At 45.5% G+C, this 17,792-nt stretch overlaps 1 protein-coding gene across 2 annotated transcripts in view; it reads right to left on the bottom strand.

Moving 5' to 3' along the window:
- Positions 1-9,550: 9,550 nt before the first annotated feature.
- vav3b (vav 3 guanine nucleotide exchange factor b) overlaps positions 9,551-17,792 on the bottom strand; it is a 125,060-nt gene continuing 116,818 nt past the window's right edge. For both annotated transcript variants that reach the window (XM_065013787.1, XM_065013788.1), the window contains exon 27: positions 9,551-12,178. In XM_065013787.1, the coding sequence (XP_064869859.1) occupies positions 12,137-12,178 (42 nt within the window). In that variant the 3' untranslated portion in view covers positions 9,551-12,136. The remainder of the gene's footprint in view (positions 12,179-17,792) is intronic.

Below are 17,792 nucleotides of genomic sequence, written 5' to 3'. Positions count from 1 at the left end.
CTGCGTTTGCATGGTAGCTACAATTGAAGTAAACGCTCCATAAGCTCTATACGGACTCTATCAGCGCTATAAGGACTCTATCAGCGCTATAGGGACTCTATCAGCTCTATAAGGACTCTATCAGCTCTATAAGGACTCTATCAGCACTATAGGGACTTTATCAGCGCTATAAGGACTCTATCAGGACTATAATGACTATCAGCTCCATAAGGATTCTATCAGCTCTATAAGGACTCTATCAGGACTAAAAGGACTCTATCAGCTCTATAAGGACTCTATCCGGACTGTAAGGAAAATATCAACTCCATAAGGACTATCTTCTCTATCAGCTCTATAAGGACCATCTTCTCTATCAGCGCTATACGGACTCTATCAGCACTATAAGGACTCTATCAGTGCTATATGGACTCTATCAGCTCTGTAAGGACTCTATCAGCTCTATGAGGACTCTATCAGCGCTATAGGGACTCTATCAGCGCTGTAAGGACTCTATCAGGACTATAATGACTATCAGCTCCATAAGGATTCTATCAGCTCTATAAGGACTCTATCAGGACTAAAAGGACTCTATCAGCTCTATAAGGACTCTATCCGGACTGTAAGGAAAATATCAACTCCATAAGGACTATCTACTCTATCAGCACTATAAGGACCATCTTCTCTATCAGCGCTATACGGACTGTATCAGGACTATAAGGACTCTATCAGCTCTATAAGGACTCTATCAGCGCTATAGGGACTCTACCAGCTCTATAAGGACGCTATCAGCGCTATAGGGACTCTATCATCTCTATAAGGACTCTATCAGCTCTATAAGGACTCTATCAGCTCTATAAGGACTCTATCAGCTCTATAAGGACTATATCAGCGCTATAGGGACTCTATCAGCTCTATAAGGACTCTATCAGCTCTATAAGGACTATATCAGCGCTATAAGGACTCTATCAGCGCTATAGGGACTCTATCAGCTCTATAAGGACTCTATCAGCTCTATAAGGACTCTATCAGCGCTATAGGGACTCTATCAGCTCTATAAGGACTCTATCAGCGCTATAGGGACTCTATCAGGACTATGACTCTATCAGCTCCATAAGGATTCTATCAGCTCTATAATGACTCTATCAGGACTTAAAGGACTCTATCAGCTCTATAAGGACTCTATCAGCTCCATAAGGATTCTATCAGCTCTAACGGACTCTATCCGGACTGTAAGGAAAATATCAACTCCATAAGGACTATCTTCTCTATCAGCTCTATAAGGACCATCTTCTCTATCAGCGCTATATGGACTCTATCAGCACTATAAGGACTCTATCAGCTCTATAAGGACTCTATCAGCTCTATAAGGACTCTATCAGCGCTATAAGGACTCTATCAGCGCTATAAGGACTCTATCAGCTCTATAAGGACTCTATCAGCGCTATAGGGACTCTATCAGCGATATAAGGACTCTATCAGGACTATAATGACTCTATCAACTCCATAAGGACTATCTTCTCTATCAGCTCTATAAGGACTCTATCAGCACTATAAAGAATCTATCAGCTCTATAAAGACTCTATCAGCTCTATAAGGACTCTATCAGCGCCATAGGTACTCTATCAGCTCTATAAGGACTCTATCAGCGCTATAGGGACTCTATCAGCTCTATAAGGACTCTATCAGCGCTATAGGGACTCTATCAGCGCTATAGGGACTCTATCAGCTCTGTAAGGACTCTATCAGCGCTATAGGGACTCTATCAGCGCTATAAGGACTCTATCAGGACTATAATGACTCTATCAGCTCTATAGGGACTCTATCAGCTCTATAAGGACCTTATCAGCGCTATAGGGACTCTATCAGCGCTATAGGGACTCTATCAGCTCTGTAAGGACTCTATCAGCGTTATAGGGACTCTATCAGCGCTATAAGGACTCTATCAGGACTATAATGACTCTATCAGCGCTATAGGGACTCTATCAGCTCTATAAGGACCTTATCAGCGCTATAGGGACTCTATCAGCGCTATAGGGACTCTATCAGCTCTGTAAGGACTCTATCAGCGCTATAAGGACTATCAGGACTAAAATGACTCTATCAGCTCTATAAAGAAACTCTCAGCTCTATAGGGACTGTCTCAGCTCCATAATGCCTCTATCAGGACTATAAGGACTCTATCAGCTCTTTAAGGACTCTATCAGCTCCATAAGGACTCTATCAGGACTATAAGGACTCTCTCAGCTCCATAAGGACTCTATCAGGACTATAAGGACTTTCTCAGCTCCATAAGGACTCTATCAGCCCTATCAGGACTCTATCAGCTCTATCAAGCAATTAACATCTCTCAGATCAACACTCTCTAAATGAGAGCTGCCTTTCCTTCTCCCAGTTTCAGCCTGCTCCAGTTTTAATATATTCACACACATGCTACTCTCTCTCTCTCAATTCAATTCAAGGGGCTTTATTGGCATGGGAAACATGTGTTAACATTGCCAAAGCCAGTGAAGCAGATATGCAAAAGGGAAATAAACAATAAAAATGAACAGTAAACATTACACTCACAGAAGTTCCAAAAGAATAAAGACATTTCAAATGTCATATTAAAAATAAATACAGTGTTGTAACGATGTACAAATGGATAAAGTACACAAGGGAAAATAAATTAGCATAAATATGGGTTGTATTTACAATGGTGTTTGTTCTTCACTGGTTGACCTTTTCTTGTTGCAACAGGCCACACATCTTGCTGCTGTGATGGCACACTGTAGTATTTCACCCAGTAGATATGGGAGTGTTTTGCTCACTAACTCTTCTCCCATCAGCTTTTGCTAGTCTTTTATGATTTTGCTAACTTTTCCCAACTCTCTCTCCCTCTGCTCTCTCTGAAACTTGTTTACATTGCTTGTATTCTCTCTCCCCATCTCTCTCTCTCCCTCTCTCTCTCTGAAACTTGCTTACATTGCTTGTGTTCTCTCTCCCCATCTCTCTCTCTCTCTCTCTCTCTCTCTGAAACTTGCTTACATTGCTTGTGTTCTCTCTCCCCATCTCTCTCTCTCTCTCTCTCTGAAACTTGTTTACATTGCTTGTGTTATCTCTCTCTCTCTCTCTGTTGGTCCCATGTTTTATGAGCTGAAATAAAGATCCCTGACATTCCCTTATTTCTCTAAAATATTTTGCACACCTTTGTTTACATCTCTGTTAGTGAGCATTTCTCCCTTTGCCCAGATAATCCATCCACCTGACAGGACTGGCGCATCGCTCTTTCTCTTTCTCTCTCCCTCTCTCTCTCTCTCTGTCCTCTCACTCTCTCTCTCTCTCTCTCTCTCCCTGCCTCTCTCTCTCTCTCCCTCTCTCTGTCCTCTCACTCTCTCTCTCTCTCTCTGTCCTCTCACTCTCTGTCCTCCCTCTCTCTGTCCTTTCTCTCTCTCTCTCTCTCTATCTCTCTCTCTCTCTCTCTCTCTCTTACCAACTGTGTTCTCTTGAATGTCCCACCCATATGGGAGAGAATATTTTTAAAAAGACATCTCAGCCTCCCCCCACCCCCCAAAACACACAAAATAAACCAATAAAAATCAATATTATGTTATTTTTTGCTGCTATAACAACCTCCACTCTTCTGGGAAGGCTTTCCACTAGATGTTGGAACATTGCTGAGGGGACTTGCTTCCATTCAGCCACAAGAGCACCAGTCCAATTCATCCCAAAGGTGTTCGATGGGGTTGAGGTTAGGGATCTGTGCAGGCCAGTCAAGTTCTTCCAGAACATTTCTGAATGGACCTCACTTTGTGCACAGGGGCATTGTCATGCTGAAAAAGCAATGGCCTTCCCCAAACTGTTGCCAGAAAGTTGGAAGCACAGAATTGTCTGGAACGTTATTGTATGCTGTAGAGTTAAGATTTCCCTTCACTGGAACTAACGGGCCTAGCCTGAATCATGAAAAACAGCCCCAGACCATTATTCCTCCTCCACCAAACTTTACAGTTGGCACTATGCAATCGGGCAGGTAGCGTTCTCCTGGCGCCAAACCCAGATTGTCCGTTAGACTGCCAGATGTGTGATTCATCAGTCCAGAGAACCCGTTTCCACTGCTCCAGATTCCAGCTTTACACCACTCCAGTGGATGCTTGGCATGGTGAATTTAGGCTTATGTGAGGCTGCTCGGCCATGAAAAAACATTTCATGAAGCTCCCGACGAACAGTTGTTGTGCTGACGTTGCTTCCAGAGGCCGTATAGTGAGTGTTGCATCCGAAGACAGACGGTTTTTATGTGCTACGCACTTCAGCACTCGCTGTCCTGTTCTGTGAGCTTGTGTGGCCTACCACTTCGCGGCTGAGCCATTGTTGCTCCTAGACTTTCCGCTTCACAAAGACAGCACTTACAGTGGACCGGGGAAGCTCTAGCAGACATTTGACCAACTGACTTGTTGGAAAGGTAGCATCCTATGACGGTGCCACAATGAATGTCAATAAGGCCATTCTACTGCCAATGTTTGTCTATGGAGATTGCATGGCTGTGTGCTCAGTTTCATATACCTTTCAGCAACGGGTCCAAATAGCCCAATCCATTAATATACTTTTGTATATACAGCAAACTTGGAAAGTATTCAGACCACCAATTATTTTCACATTTTGTGACGTTACAGCCTTATTCTAAAATAAATTAAATTGTCCACCCCCCCCATAAATCTACACACAATACCTCATAATAACAAAGCAAAGAACGTTTTGTTTTTGTGTGCAAATTTATGAAAAATGTCAATCTGAAACATCACATTTACATACGTATTCAGACCCTTCGCTCAGTACTTTGTTGAAGGACGTTTTGCAGCGATTGCAGCCTCCAGTCTTCTTGTATTTGTGGAGTTTCTCCCATTCTTCTCTGCAGATTCCTCTCAAGCTCTGTCAGATTGGATGGGGAATGTTGCTGCACAGCTATTTTCAGGTCTCTCCAGAGATGTTTGATCGGGTTGAAGTCCGGGCTCTGGCTGGGCCACTCAAGGACATTTAGAAACTTGTCACGAAGCCACACCTGCGTTGTCTTGGCTGTGTGCTTAGGGTCGTTATCCTGCTGGAAGATGAACCTTAGCCCCAGTCTGAGGTCCTGAGCGCTCTGGAGCAGGTTTTCATCAGGGATCTCTCTGCTCCGTTCATCTTTCACTCGATCCTGACCAGTCTCCTGGTCCCTGCCGCTGACAGCATGATGCCACCATGCTTCACCGTAGGGATCGTGGCAGGTTTCCTCCAAACGGGATGCTTGGAATTCAGGCCAAAGAGTTCAATTTTGGTTTCATCAGACCAGAGAATCTTGTTTTTGTGAAAAGCCAACTGACATTTACTCCTGAGGTGCTGACTTGTTGCACCCTCGACAACTACTGTGATTATTATTTGACCATGCTGGTCATTTATGAACATTTCAACATCTTGGCCATGTTCTGTTATAATCTCCACCCGGCACAGCCAGAAGAGGACTGGCCACCCCTCATAGCCTGGTTCCTCTCTAGGGTTCTTCCTAGGTTTTGGCCTTGCTAGGGAGTTTTTCCTAGCCACCATGCTTCTACACCTGCATTGCTTGCTGTTTGGGGTTTTAGGCTGGGTTTCTGTACAGCACGTTGAGATATCAGCTGATGTAAGCAGGGCTATATAATTAAATTAGATGTGTTTCTCATTGTCTGAATGTCCTTTAGGTAAATTCCAAAAGGGCTGTCGTGCTTTTTACTGAGGAGTGGCTTCCGTCTGGCCACTCTACCATAAAGGCCTGATTGGTGGAGTGCTGCACAGACAGAAGTTCTCCCATCTCCACAGAGAAACTCTGGAGCTCTGTTAGAGTGACCATCAGGATCTTGGTCACCTCCCTGACCAAGGCCCTTCTCCCCCGATTGCTCAGTTTGGCCGGGCGGCCAGCTCTAGAAAGAGTCTTCGTGGTTCCAGATTTCTTCCATTTAAGAATGATGGAGGCCACTGTGCTGTGTTCTTGGGGACTTTCAATGCTGCAGCAATTTTTGGGACCTTATATAGACAGGTGTGTGCCTTTCCAAATCATGTCCAATCAATTGAATTTTCCACAGGTGGACTCCAATCAAGTTTTAGGTACATCTCAAGGAAGATAAATGGAAACAAGACGCACCTGAGCTCAATTTTGATTCTCATAGCAAAGGGTCCGAATACTTATGTAAATAAGCAAATATGTAATATCCTGTTCTCACTTTGTCATTATGGGGTATTGCGTGTGGAATGATGAGATTCTATATTGTTTTAATCCATTTTAGAATAAGGCTGTAACGTAACAAAATGTAGAAAAAGAGAAAGGGTCTGAATACTTTCCGAGTGTACTTTATTGAAGAGAAAGGTACTTAATGTGACTGTGATATATGGTAGTGTGCGTACTGGCGTCAGAGAAGTCGGATGCAGGAGAGCAAAGACTGTGTTACAACGGTGCAGTTTAATAATACAAATCACAGTAAACAAAAACAATAAATAAATACAATGGGGACAAAACCCTTCGCACACCAGACATAACCTAGTGGTTAGAGCGTTGGACTAGTAGCCGGAAGGTTGCAAGTTCAAACCCCCGAGCTGACAAGGTACACATCTGTCGTTCTGCCCCTGAACAGGCAGTTAACCCACTGTTCCTAGGCCGTCATTGAAAATAAGAATTTGTTCTTAACTGACTTGCCTGGTTAAATAAAGGTAAAATAAAAAAATAACTTGCACAAACTCTTACAATCAACAATCCCGGGACAAGGACATGGGGGAAACAGAGGGTTAATTACAGAACAATAAATTATGGAATTGGAAACAGGTGTGTGGGTAGACAAGACAAAACAAATGGAAAATGAAAGGTGGATCGGCGATGGCTAGAAGGCCGGCGACGCCGGCCGCCGAACAAGGAGAGGGACCGACTTCGGTGGAAGTCGTGACAGGTAGTCCCGCCTAGCTATCTTAAGATGAATGTACTAACTGTAAGTCTCTCTGAGTTTGCTAAATGACTACAATGTAAGTGTAGCCTAGAGGCTAGAGTTTCACCATCAGGATAGGGAAATAATTAGTAATTTGACTGATTGAATAGAAAGCTGTCTAGAAAGCTGTCAGTTTAAAAAAAAGTATATTGGAAAGTTAACTCCTTTAGGAGAATATTTGAAAGCTCTAATACTATTTGAGCCTGCTCCAGACCCTCCTAAATCCTTGTTTAACTCCACAGAATGATCTGGGGGGACTGAGCAAGAGAAGCTGTGGGTTAAATAGATCATACAGACAGCTGAAGTATGATACAGGGCTTTTGACTCTGCCACTCTCCATTTCTCTATCTCCCTAGTTCTCCATCGATCTCCCATTTTTCTTTCTCTCTGTTGAGATGCTGTGTCCAAATCCCTGCTGTTGACTTTCATCACTGTGGATATGAGGAGGACAAGAGGATGGGAGGAGAGGAGAATGAGGAGGACAAGAGGATGAGAGGAGAAGAGAATGAGAGGAGGATGGGAGGATAGGAGGAGAGAGGGATAGGAGGGAGGATAGGGGAATGGGAGGAGAGAGGAGGATAAGAGGATGGGAGGAGAGGAAAAGAGGATGAGAGGAGGATAGGAGGAGAGAGGGATAGGAGGGAGGATATGAGGATGGGAGGAGAGAAGGATATGAGGATGGAAGGAGAGGAGAAGAGGATGAGAGGAGGATGGGAGGATATGAGGAGAAGAGAATGGGAGGAGAAGAGAAGAGAGGGATAGGAGGGAGGATAGGAGGATGGGAGGAGAGAAGGATAAGAGGATGAGAGGAGGATGGGAGGATAGGAGGAGAGAGGGATAGGAGGGAGGATAGGAGAATGGGAGGAGAGGAGAAGAGAATGAGAGGAGGATGGGAGGATAGGAGGAGAGAATGAGAGGAGGATAGGAGGATAGGAGGATGGGAGGAGAGAAGGATAGGAGGATGGGAGGAGAGGGGGATAGGAACAGGCAGATGAAGAAGAGGAAGAGTAGTCTTAGTAGGACCATTAATCTTAGCAGGACCATTTGTCTTAGCAGGATCATTAGTCTTAACAGGACCATTAGTCTTAGCAGGACCATTAGTCTTAGCAGGACCATTAGTCTTAACAGGACCATTAGTCTTAGCAGGACCATTAGTCTTAGCAGGACCATTAGTCTTAGCAGGACCATTAGTCTTAGCAGGACCATTAGTCTTAGCAGGATCATTAGTCTTAGCAGGGCCATTAGTCTTAGCAGGGCCATTACTCTGAGAAGGACCATCAGTCTTAGCAGGACCATTAGTCTTAGCAGGACCATTAGTCTTAGCAGGACCATTAGTCTAAGCAGGACCATTAGTCTTAGCAGGACCATTGGTCTTAGCAGGACCATTAGTCTTAACAGGACCATTAGTCTTAGCAGGACCATTAGTCTTAACAGGACCATTAGTCTTAGCAGGACCATTAGTCTTAGCAGGACCATTATTCTTAGCAGGACCATTAGTCTTAGCAGGACCATTAGTCTTAGCAGGGCCATTAGTCTTAGCAAGGCCATTACTCTGAGCAGGACCATTAGTCTTAGCAGGACCATTAGTCTTAGCAGGGCCATTAGTCTTAGCAGGGCCATTACTCTGAGCAGGACCATCAGTCTTAGCAGGACCATTAGTCTTAGCAGGACCACTAGTCTTAGCAGGACCATTAGTCTTAGCAGGACCATTAGTCTTAGCAGGACCATTAGTCTTAGCAGGACCATTAGTCTTAGCAGGACCATTAGTCTTAGCAGGACCATTAGTCTTAGCAGGACCATTAGTCTTAGCAGGACCATTAGTCTTAGCAGGACCATTAGTCTTAGCAGGACCATCACTAGCCGTCCATACACAGTACATTCCCATGTGGCAGGGGGTCGGTAGCTTAGTGGTTAGAGTGTTGGACTAGTAACCGGAAGTTTGCAAGATCGAATCCCCAAGGTAAAAATCTACCGTTCTGCCCCTGAACAAGGCAGTTAACCCAGGCAGTTCCTTAGGCCATCGTTGAAAATAAGATATTTTTCTTAACTGACTTGCCAAGTTGAATAAAGGTAAAAAATAATTTTTAAGTACTGTATATAGAGTCATTGAACACTGGTCACTGCATATATTGTTTATGTACTTTTGTTTACTCACTGTGTATCTATATACTGTATTCTCTACATAGCTCATCCTAATATACCTACTACTCTAAGTAAAGTAGCATTTTATTTTTCAAATGATCTACTGTCTATACACACTACGTATTTATATTCTCGATTCTCACACGTCTGACTATAATATATCTACTTTTGAATTGTTAAATTGGACTCATTCTGGCGTTTCATTACATTTCTTGTTGAGATTCTATTGCCCTGTTGGATCAAGTAACAAGGATTTTTCTCCACCTGCTGTAACACCTGCAGATCAGTGTACGCCAGCAATAAACTTTGATTAGATTTATTTTGGCCCCTTGTTGCAGGGGGACTGATGTGTGCGTGACACTGTTGCACGACTATTTTTCAGAAGCGTTGGCTGAAGCGGGCTTGAACTTTTGTGCAGAATTGACCGAAATACATTTTTTTAAATGTAGTACACATGAAATAACACTCCATAGTAATACAAATTATTTAATAAATGTTAAGAAAAAATAAAAACAGGAACTGCATTACACATTGCAGAAAATATAATTCAACATAGAGGATGAGATTAGCATTCAATAAGGAAGTGACTTTTAACACCGTGAAAAAAAAACATGAACATTAAATGTGTATTTGCTTTAAGCATCAAGTGATCTTTTCACTTCAAACTGAACGAAATTGGATTGTCTTGAATAAGCCAAATTAAGAAACCGTCTCTCAGATCGACTCTGTAATGATTTTAGGTCGACGTCAAACTCGGTCCGGCAAAGTTTACATGGCTATCCATCAAAATGATGTACAGGAGATAATACTTGGCCATAATCTGGAGGCTAAATATGCTTTGTTTTTTCTGGCTAACTACTGAATTGCTATTTAAACAAATCTCCTGATGAGAAAAAACAAAGGTGAACGATGGGTACAGTATAGAGGGATGATTGTCACATTTATACTTTGGAATTGATTTTCTAAAATAACATAATTCGGAGCTGATTTTCTGGTGTTTTTATAGTTGTTTTTTTATGTCCAACAATTTATAACCTATTTTACATTTTTTTTGGGGGGGCGACACCCTGTTATACAGGAAACAGGTAATGTAACAGGTGATGAATGAAACAGGTAATGTAACAGGTGATGAATGAAACAGGTGATGTAACAGGTGATGAATGAAACAGGTAATGTAACAGGTGATGAAGGAAACAGGTGATGTAACAGGTGATGAAGGAAACAGGTGATGTAACAGGTGATGAAGGAAACAGGTGATGTAACAGGTGATGAAGGAAACAGGTTATGTAACAGGTGATGAATGAAACAGGTAATGTAACAGGTGATGAAGGAAACAGGTGATGTAACAGGTGATGAAGGAAAAAGGTGATGTAACAGGTGATGAATGAAACAGGTAATGTAACAGGTGATGAATGAAACAGGTAATGTAACAGGTGATGAATGAAACAGGTAATGTAACAGGTGATGAAGGAAACAGGTAATGTAACAGGTGATGAAGGAAACAGGTGATCTCCAAAAGTATTGGGACAGTAACACATTTTTTGTTATTTTTACTCTGTTCTCCAGCACTTTGGATTTCAAAACAAATACAATGAGGTTAAATTGCAGACTGTCAGCTTTAATTTGAGGGTATTTTGCAATCGTATCGGATAAACTGTTTAGAAATTACAGCACTTTTTCTACATAGTCCCCCCCATTTTATTGGACCAAAAGTATTGGGACAAATTCACTTATATGTGTATTAAAGTAGTAGAAGGTGTAGTATTTGGTCCCATATTCATAGCACAGTAATGACTACGTCAAGCTTGTGACACATTTGTTGGATGCATTTGCTGTTTGCTTTGGTTGTGTTTCAGATTAATTTTATGCCCAATAGAAATGAATGATAAATAATGTATTGTGTCAAAAAAAGGTTCACCTGATATGGATGAAAATACCCTAAAATTAAAGCTGACAGTCTGCAATTGAAACTCAGTCATTGTTTCATTTAAACTCCAAAGTGTTAAAGTACAGAGCCAAAACAACAACAACAAATCAATCAACAATCAAATGTATTTATAAAGCCCTTTTTACGTCAGCCGATGTCACAAAGTGCTGTACAGAAACCCAGCCTAAAACCCCAAACAGCAAGCGATGCAGATGCAAATATCACTGTCCCAATACTTCTGGAACTCATTGTATATAAGGGGAGCATAGCGGTCACATAATGGAATCATTTTAGCACAACAAACAAGTCTTCAACATTGTGTACAGTCTTCAAACACTGTGGGTGTAGAAAAGCAGAAAAATATCTTTCTTTCGTGCCACGAGTGTTTAATAATTTACTAATCTGTCAGACTAACCAGTGACGTTATCAATAACAACACAAGGTAAGAGAAGACCAGCTTCATCAAGTTTGACTCTCAACCAGGGAGGGAGTGTCTCTACTTTAAGTCTGGAGTCTATAGTGCAGTCAGAATAAAACAGTGCTGGTCATAAGGAGGGATGAGGTGGGAAGGGGTGAGGTGGGGTGAGGAGGGGAGGGGTGAGGAGGGTGAGGTAGGGAGGGGTGGAGGGGATGAGGTGGGGAGGGGTGAGGATGGGATGGGTGAGGAGGGATGAGGTGGGGAGGGGTGAGGATGGGTGAGGGGTGAGGAGGGGTGAGGATGGGATGGGTGAGAGGGGATGAGGTAGGGAGGGGTGGAGGGGATGAGGTGGGGATAAGGTGGGGAGGGTGAGGAGGGGATGAGGTGGAGAGGGGTTAGGAAGGGTGAGGAGGGGTGAGGAGGGGTGAGGATGGGAGGGAGGGGCTGAGGTTGGGTTGTGTGATGATGGGAGAGGTGAGGAGGGGTGTGTTGAGGAGGATGGATGTGTTGAGGATGGGTGAGGTAGGGTGAGGATGGATGAGGATAGAGGGCATTTCCTACTTCCATCTGTCTGGCTTGGGGCTTTTGTCTTGTCTGAGTTCTATCAGAGTGCCAGGATGCTGTGGCTCCACAACCTGGAGGATGTCTGGAGCCGTAGTGCAGTGTGGGCTATAGCCGTGTCACCTGAGATCTGAGGTTTAATCAACCAGCTCAGTCTTCCTCTTCCACATATGTAGAGGGGAACCAGCCCACCTGCCAACAATAAAAACACGTCAATGTAAAATGGAAATCATATGGAAAAGATCACTGACACAAAATCCATTATCATCTAAATAAAGATCGGGAACGTTGGATTCACCGGCAGGGAGAACATGACCTTTCACAGACGGAAGGAAGTCATGTTTCAATTAAAGTGGGATGAAAGACTCCCCCTGCTGTTGACCTCTCCCTTCCACCAGAGATATAAACTCCCCCTGCTGTTGACCTCCCCCTTCCACCAGAGATATAAACTCACCCTGCTGTTGACCTCTCCCTTCCACCAGAGATATAAACTCACCCTGCCGTTGACCTCTCCCTTCCACCAGAGATATAAACTCACCCTGCCGTTGACCTCTCCCTTCCACCAGAGATATAAACTCACCCTGCTGTTGACCTCTCCCTTCCACCAGAGATATAAACTCACCCTGCCGTTGACCTCTCCCTTCCACCAGAGATATAAACTCCCCCTGCTGTTGACCTCTCCCTTCCACCAGAGATATAACCTCACCCTGCTGTTGACCTCTCCCTTCCACCAGAGATATAACCTCACCCTGCTGTTGACCTCTCCCTTCCACCAGAGATATAAACTCCCCCTGCTGTTGACCTCTCCCTTCCACCAGAGATATAAACTCACCCTGTCGTTGACCTCTCCCTTCCACCAGAGATATAAACTCACCCTGTCGTTGACCTCTCCCTTCCACCAGAGATATAACCTCACCCTGCCGTTGACCTCTCCTTCCACCAGAGATATAACCTCACCCTGCTGTTGACCTCTCCCTTCCACCAGAGATATAACCTCACCCTGCTGTTGACCTCTCCCTTCCACCAGAGATATAACCTCACCCTGCTGTTGACCTCTCCCTTCCATCAGAGATATAATCTCACCCTGCCCTTGACCTCTCCTTTCAGCAGAAATATAAACTCACCCTGCCGTTGAACTCTCCTTCCACCAGATATAATCTCACCCTGCTGTTGACCTCTCCCTTCCACCAGAGATATAATCTCACCCTGTCGTTGACCTCTCCCTTCCACCAGAGATATAAACTCACCCTGCTGTTGACCTCTCCCTTCCACCAGAGATATAAACTCACCCTGCTGTTGACCTCTCCCTTCCACCAGAGATATAAACTCACCCTGCCGTTGACCTCTCCCTTCCACCAGAGATATAAACTCCCCCTGCTGTTGACCTCTCCCTTCCACCAGAGATATAAACTCCCCCTGCTGTTGACCTCTCCCTTCCACCAGAGATATAACCTCACCCTGTCGTTGACCTCTCCCTTCCACCAGAGCTATAAACTCACCCTGTCGTTGAACTCTCCCTTCCACCAGAGATATAACCTCACCCTGCCGTTGACCTCTCCTTCCACCAGAGATATAACCTCACCCTGCTGTTGACCTCTCCCTTCCACCAGAGATATAACCTCACCCTGCTGTTGACCTCTCCCTTCCACCAGAGATATAACCTCACCCTGCTGTTGACCTCTCCCTTCCATCAGAGATATAATCTCACCCTGCCCTTGACCTCTCCTTTCAGCAGAAATATAAACTCACCCTGCCGTTGACCTCTCCTTCCACCAGATATAATCTCACCCTGTCGTTGACCTCTCCCTTCCACCAGAGATATAAACTCACCCTGTCGTTGACCTCTCCCTTCCACCAGAGATATAACCTCACCCTGCCGTTGACCTCTCCATTCCACAGAGATATAACTCACTCTGCTGTTGACATCTCCCTTCCACCAGAGATATAAACTCACCCTGCCGTTGATCTCTCCTTCCACCAGAGATATAAACTCACCCTGCCGTTGACCTCTCCTTCCACCAGAGATATAACTCACCCTGCTGTTGACCTCTCCCTTCCACCAGAGATATAAACTCACCCTGCCGTTGACCTCTGCCTTCCATCAGAGATATAACCTCACCCTGCCGTTGACCTCTCCTTCCACCAGAGATATAACCTCACCCTGCTGTTGACCTCTCCCTTCCACCAGAGATATAAACTCACCCTGTCGTTGACCTCTCCTTCCACCAGAGATATAACCTCACCCTGTCGTTGACCTCTCCTTCCACCAGAGATATAAACTCACCCTGTCGTTGACCTCTCCCTTCCACAAGAGATATAAACTCACCCTGTCGTTGACCTCTGCTTCCACCAGAGATATAACCTCACCCTGTCGTTGACCTCTCCCTTCCACCAGAGATATAAACTCACCCTGCTGTTGACCTCTCCCTTCCACCAGAGATATAAACTCACCCTGCCGTTGACCTCTCCCTTCCACCAGAGATATAAACTCACCCTGCTGTTGACCTCTCCCTTCCACCAGAGATATAACCTCACCCTGCTGTTGATCTCTCCTTCCACCAGAGATATAAACTCACCCTGCTGTTGACCTCTCCTTCCACCAGAGATATAAACTCACCCTGCTGTTGACCTCTCCCTTCCACCAGAGATATAAACTCACCCTGTCGTTGACCTCTCCCTTCCACCAGAGATATAAACTCCCCTGCTGTTGACCTCTCCCTTCCACCAGAGATATAACCTCACCCTGTCGTTGACCTCTCCCTTCCACCAGAGATATAAACTCACCCTGCTGTTGACCTCTCCCTTCCACCAGAGATATAAACTCACCCTGTCGTTGTCTCTCCTTCCACCAGAGATATAAACTCCCCCTGCTGTTGACCTCTCCCTTCCACCAGAGATATAACCTCACCCTGTCGTTGACCTCTCCTTCCACCAGAGATATAAACTCCCCCTGCTGTTGACTTCTCCCTTCCACCAGAGATATAACCTCACCCTGTCGTTGACCTCTCCTTCCACCCGAGATATAAACTCCCCCTGCTGTTGACCTCTCCCTTCCACCAGAGATATAACCTCACCCTGTCGTTGACCTCTCCCTTCCACCAGAGATATAAACTCCCCTGCTGTTGATCTCTCCTTCCACCAGAGATATAAACTCACCCTGCTCGTTGACCTCTCCCTTCCACCAGAGATATAAACTCACCCTGCTGTTGACCTCTCCCTTCCACCAGAGATATAAACTCACCCTGTCGTTGACCTCTCCCTTCCACCAGAGATATAAACTCACCCTGCTGTTGACCTCTCCCTTCCACCAGAGATATAAACTCACCCTGTCGTTGACCTCTCCCTTCCACCAGAGATATAAACTCCCCCTGCTGTTGACCTCTCCCTTCCACCAGAGATATAACCTCACCCTGTCGTTGACCTCTCCTTCCACCAGAGATATAAACTCCCCCTGCTGTTGACCTCTCCCTTCCACCAGAGATATAACCTCACCCTGTCGTTGACCTCTCCCTTCCACCAGAGCTATAAACTCACCCTGTCGTTGAACTCTCCCTTCCACCAGAGATATAACCTCACCCTGCCGTTGACCTCTCCTTCCACCAGAGATATAACCTCACCCTGCTGTTGACCTCTCCCTTCCACCAGAGATATAACCTCACCCTGCTGTTGACCTCTCCCTTCCACCAGAGATATAACCTCACCCTGCTGTTGACCTCTCCCTTCCATCAGAGATATAATCTCACCCTGCCCTTGACCTCTCCTTTCAGCAGAAATATAAACTCACCCTGCCGTTGACCTCTCCTTCCACCAGATATAATCTCACCCTGTCGTTGACCTCTCCCTTCCACCAGAGATATAAACTCACCCTGTCGTTGACCTCTCCCTTCCACCAGAGATATAACCTCACCCTGCCGTTGACCTCTCCATTCCACAGAGATATAACTCACCCTGCTGTTGACATCTCCCTTCCACCAGAGATATAAACTCACCCTGCCGTTGATCTCTCCTTCCACCAGAGATATAAACTCACCCTGCCGTTGACCTCTCCTTCCACCAGAGATATAACTCACCCTGCTGTTGACCTCTCCCTTCCACCAGAGATATAAACTCACCCTGCCGTTGACCTCTGCCTTCCATCAGAGATATAACCTCACCCTGCCGTTGACCTCTCCTTCCACCAGAGATATAACCTCACCCTGCTGTTGACCTCTCCCTTCCACCAGAGATATAAACTCACCCTGTCGTTGACCTCTCCTTCCACCAGAGATATAACCTCACCCTGTCGTTGACCTCTCCTTCCACCAGAGATATAAACTCACCCTGTCGTTGACCTCTCCCTTCCACAAGAGATATAAACTCACCCTGTCGTTGACCTCTGCTTCCACCAGAGATATAACCTCACCCTGTCGTTGACCTCTCCCTTCCACCAGAGATATAAACTCACCCTGCTGTTGACCTCTCCCTTCCACCAGAGATATAAACTCACCCTGCCGTTGACCTCTCCCTTCCACCAGAGATATAAACTCACCCTGCTGTTGACCTCTCCCTTCCACCAGAGATATAACCTCACCCTGCTGTTGATCTCTCCCTTCCACCAGAGATATAAACTCACCCTGTCGTTGACCTCTCCTTCCACCAGAGATATAAACTCACCCTGTCGTTGACCTCTCCCTTCCACCAGAGATATAAACTCACCCTGTCGTTGACCTCTCCCTTCCACCAGAGATATAAACTCCCCCTGCTGTTGACCTCTCCCTTCCACCAGAGATATAACCTCACCCTGTCGTTGACCTCTCCCTTCCACCAGAGATATAAACTCACCCTGCTGTTGACCTCTCCCTTCCACCAGAGATATAAACTCACCCTGTCGTTGTCTCTCCTTCCACCAGAGATATAAACTCCCCCTGCTGTTGACCTCTCCCTTCCACCAGAGATATAACCTCACCCTGTCGTTGACCTCTCCTTCCACCAGAGATATAAACTCCCCCTGCTGTTGACTTCTCCCTTCCACCAGAGATATAACCTCACCCTGTCGTTGACCTCTCCTTCCACCCGAGATATAAACTCCCCCTGCTGTTGACCTCTCCCTTCCACCAGAGATATTATCTCACCCTGTCGTTGACCTCTCCCTTCCACCAGAGATATAAACTCCCCCTGCTGTTGATCTCTCCCTTCCACCAGAGATATAAACTCACCCTGTCGTTGACCTCTCCCTTCCACCAGAGATATAAACTCACCCTGCTGTTGACCTCTCCCTTCCACCAGAGATATAAACTCACCCTGTCGTTGACCTCTCCCTTCCACCAGAGATATAAACTCACCCTGCTGTTGACCTCTCCCTTCCACCAGAGATATAAACTCACCCTGTCGTTGACCTCTCCCTTCCACCAGAGATATAAACTCCCCCTGCTGTTGACCTCTCCCTTCCACCAGAGATATAACCTCACCCTGTCGTTGACCTCTCCTTCCACCAGAGATATAAACTCCCCCTGCTGTTGACCTCTCCCTTCCACCAGAGATATAACCTCACCCTGTCGTTGACCTCTCCCTTCCACCAGAGATATAAACTCCCCCTGCTGTTGACCTCTCCCTTCCACCAGAGATATAAACTCACCCTGTCGTTGACCTCTCCCTTCCACCAGAGATATAAACTCCCCCTGCTGTTGACCTCTCCCTTCCACCAGAGATATAAACTCACCCTGTCGTTGACCTCTCCCTTCCACCAGAGATATAAACTCCCCCTGCTGTTGACCTCTCCCTTCCACCAGAGATATAAACTCACCCTGTCGTTGACCTCTCCCTTCCA

Source organism: Oncorhynchus nerka, linkage group LG9b (assembly GCF_034236695.1).
Source record: "Oncorhynchus nerka isolate Pitt River linkage group LG9b, Oner_Uvic_2.0, whole genome shotgun sequence".
NCBI lineage: Eukaryota > Metazoa > Chordata > Actinopteri > Salmoniformes > Salmonidae > Oncorhynchus > Oncorhynchus nerka.
The sequence above is the reverse complement of the archived record's forward strand: the minus strand, read 5'-3'. Positions and strand labels throughout refer to the sequence as shown.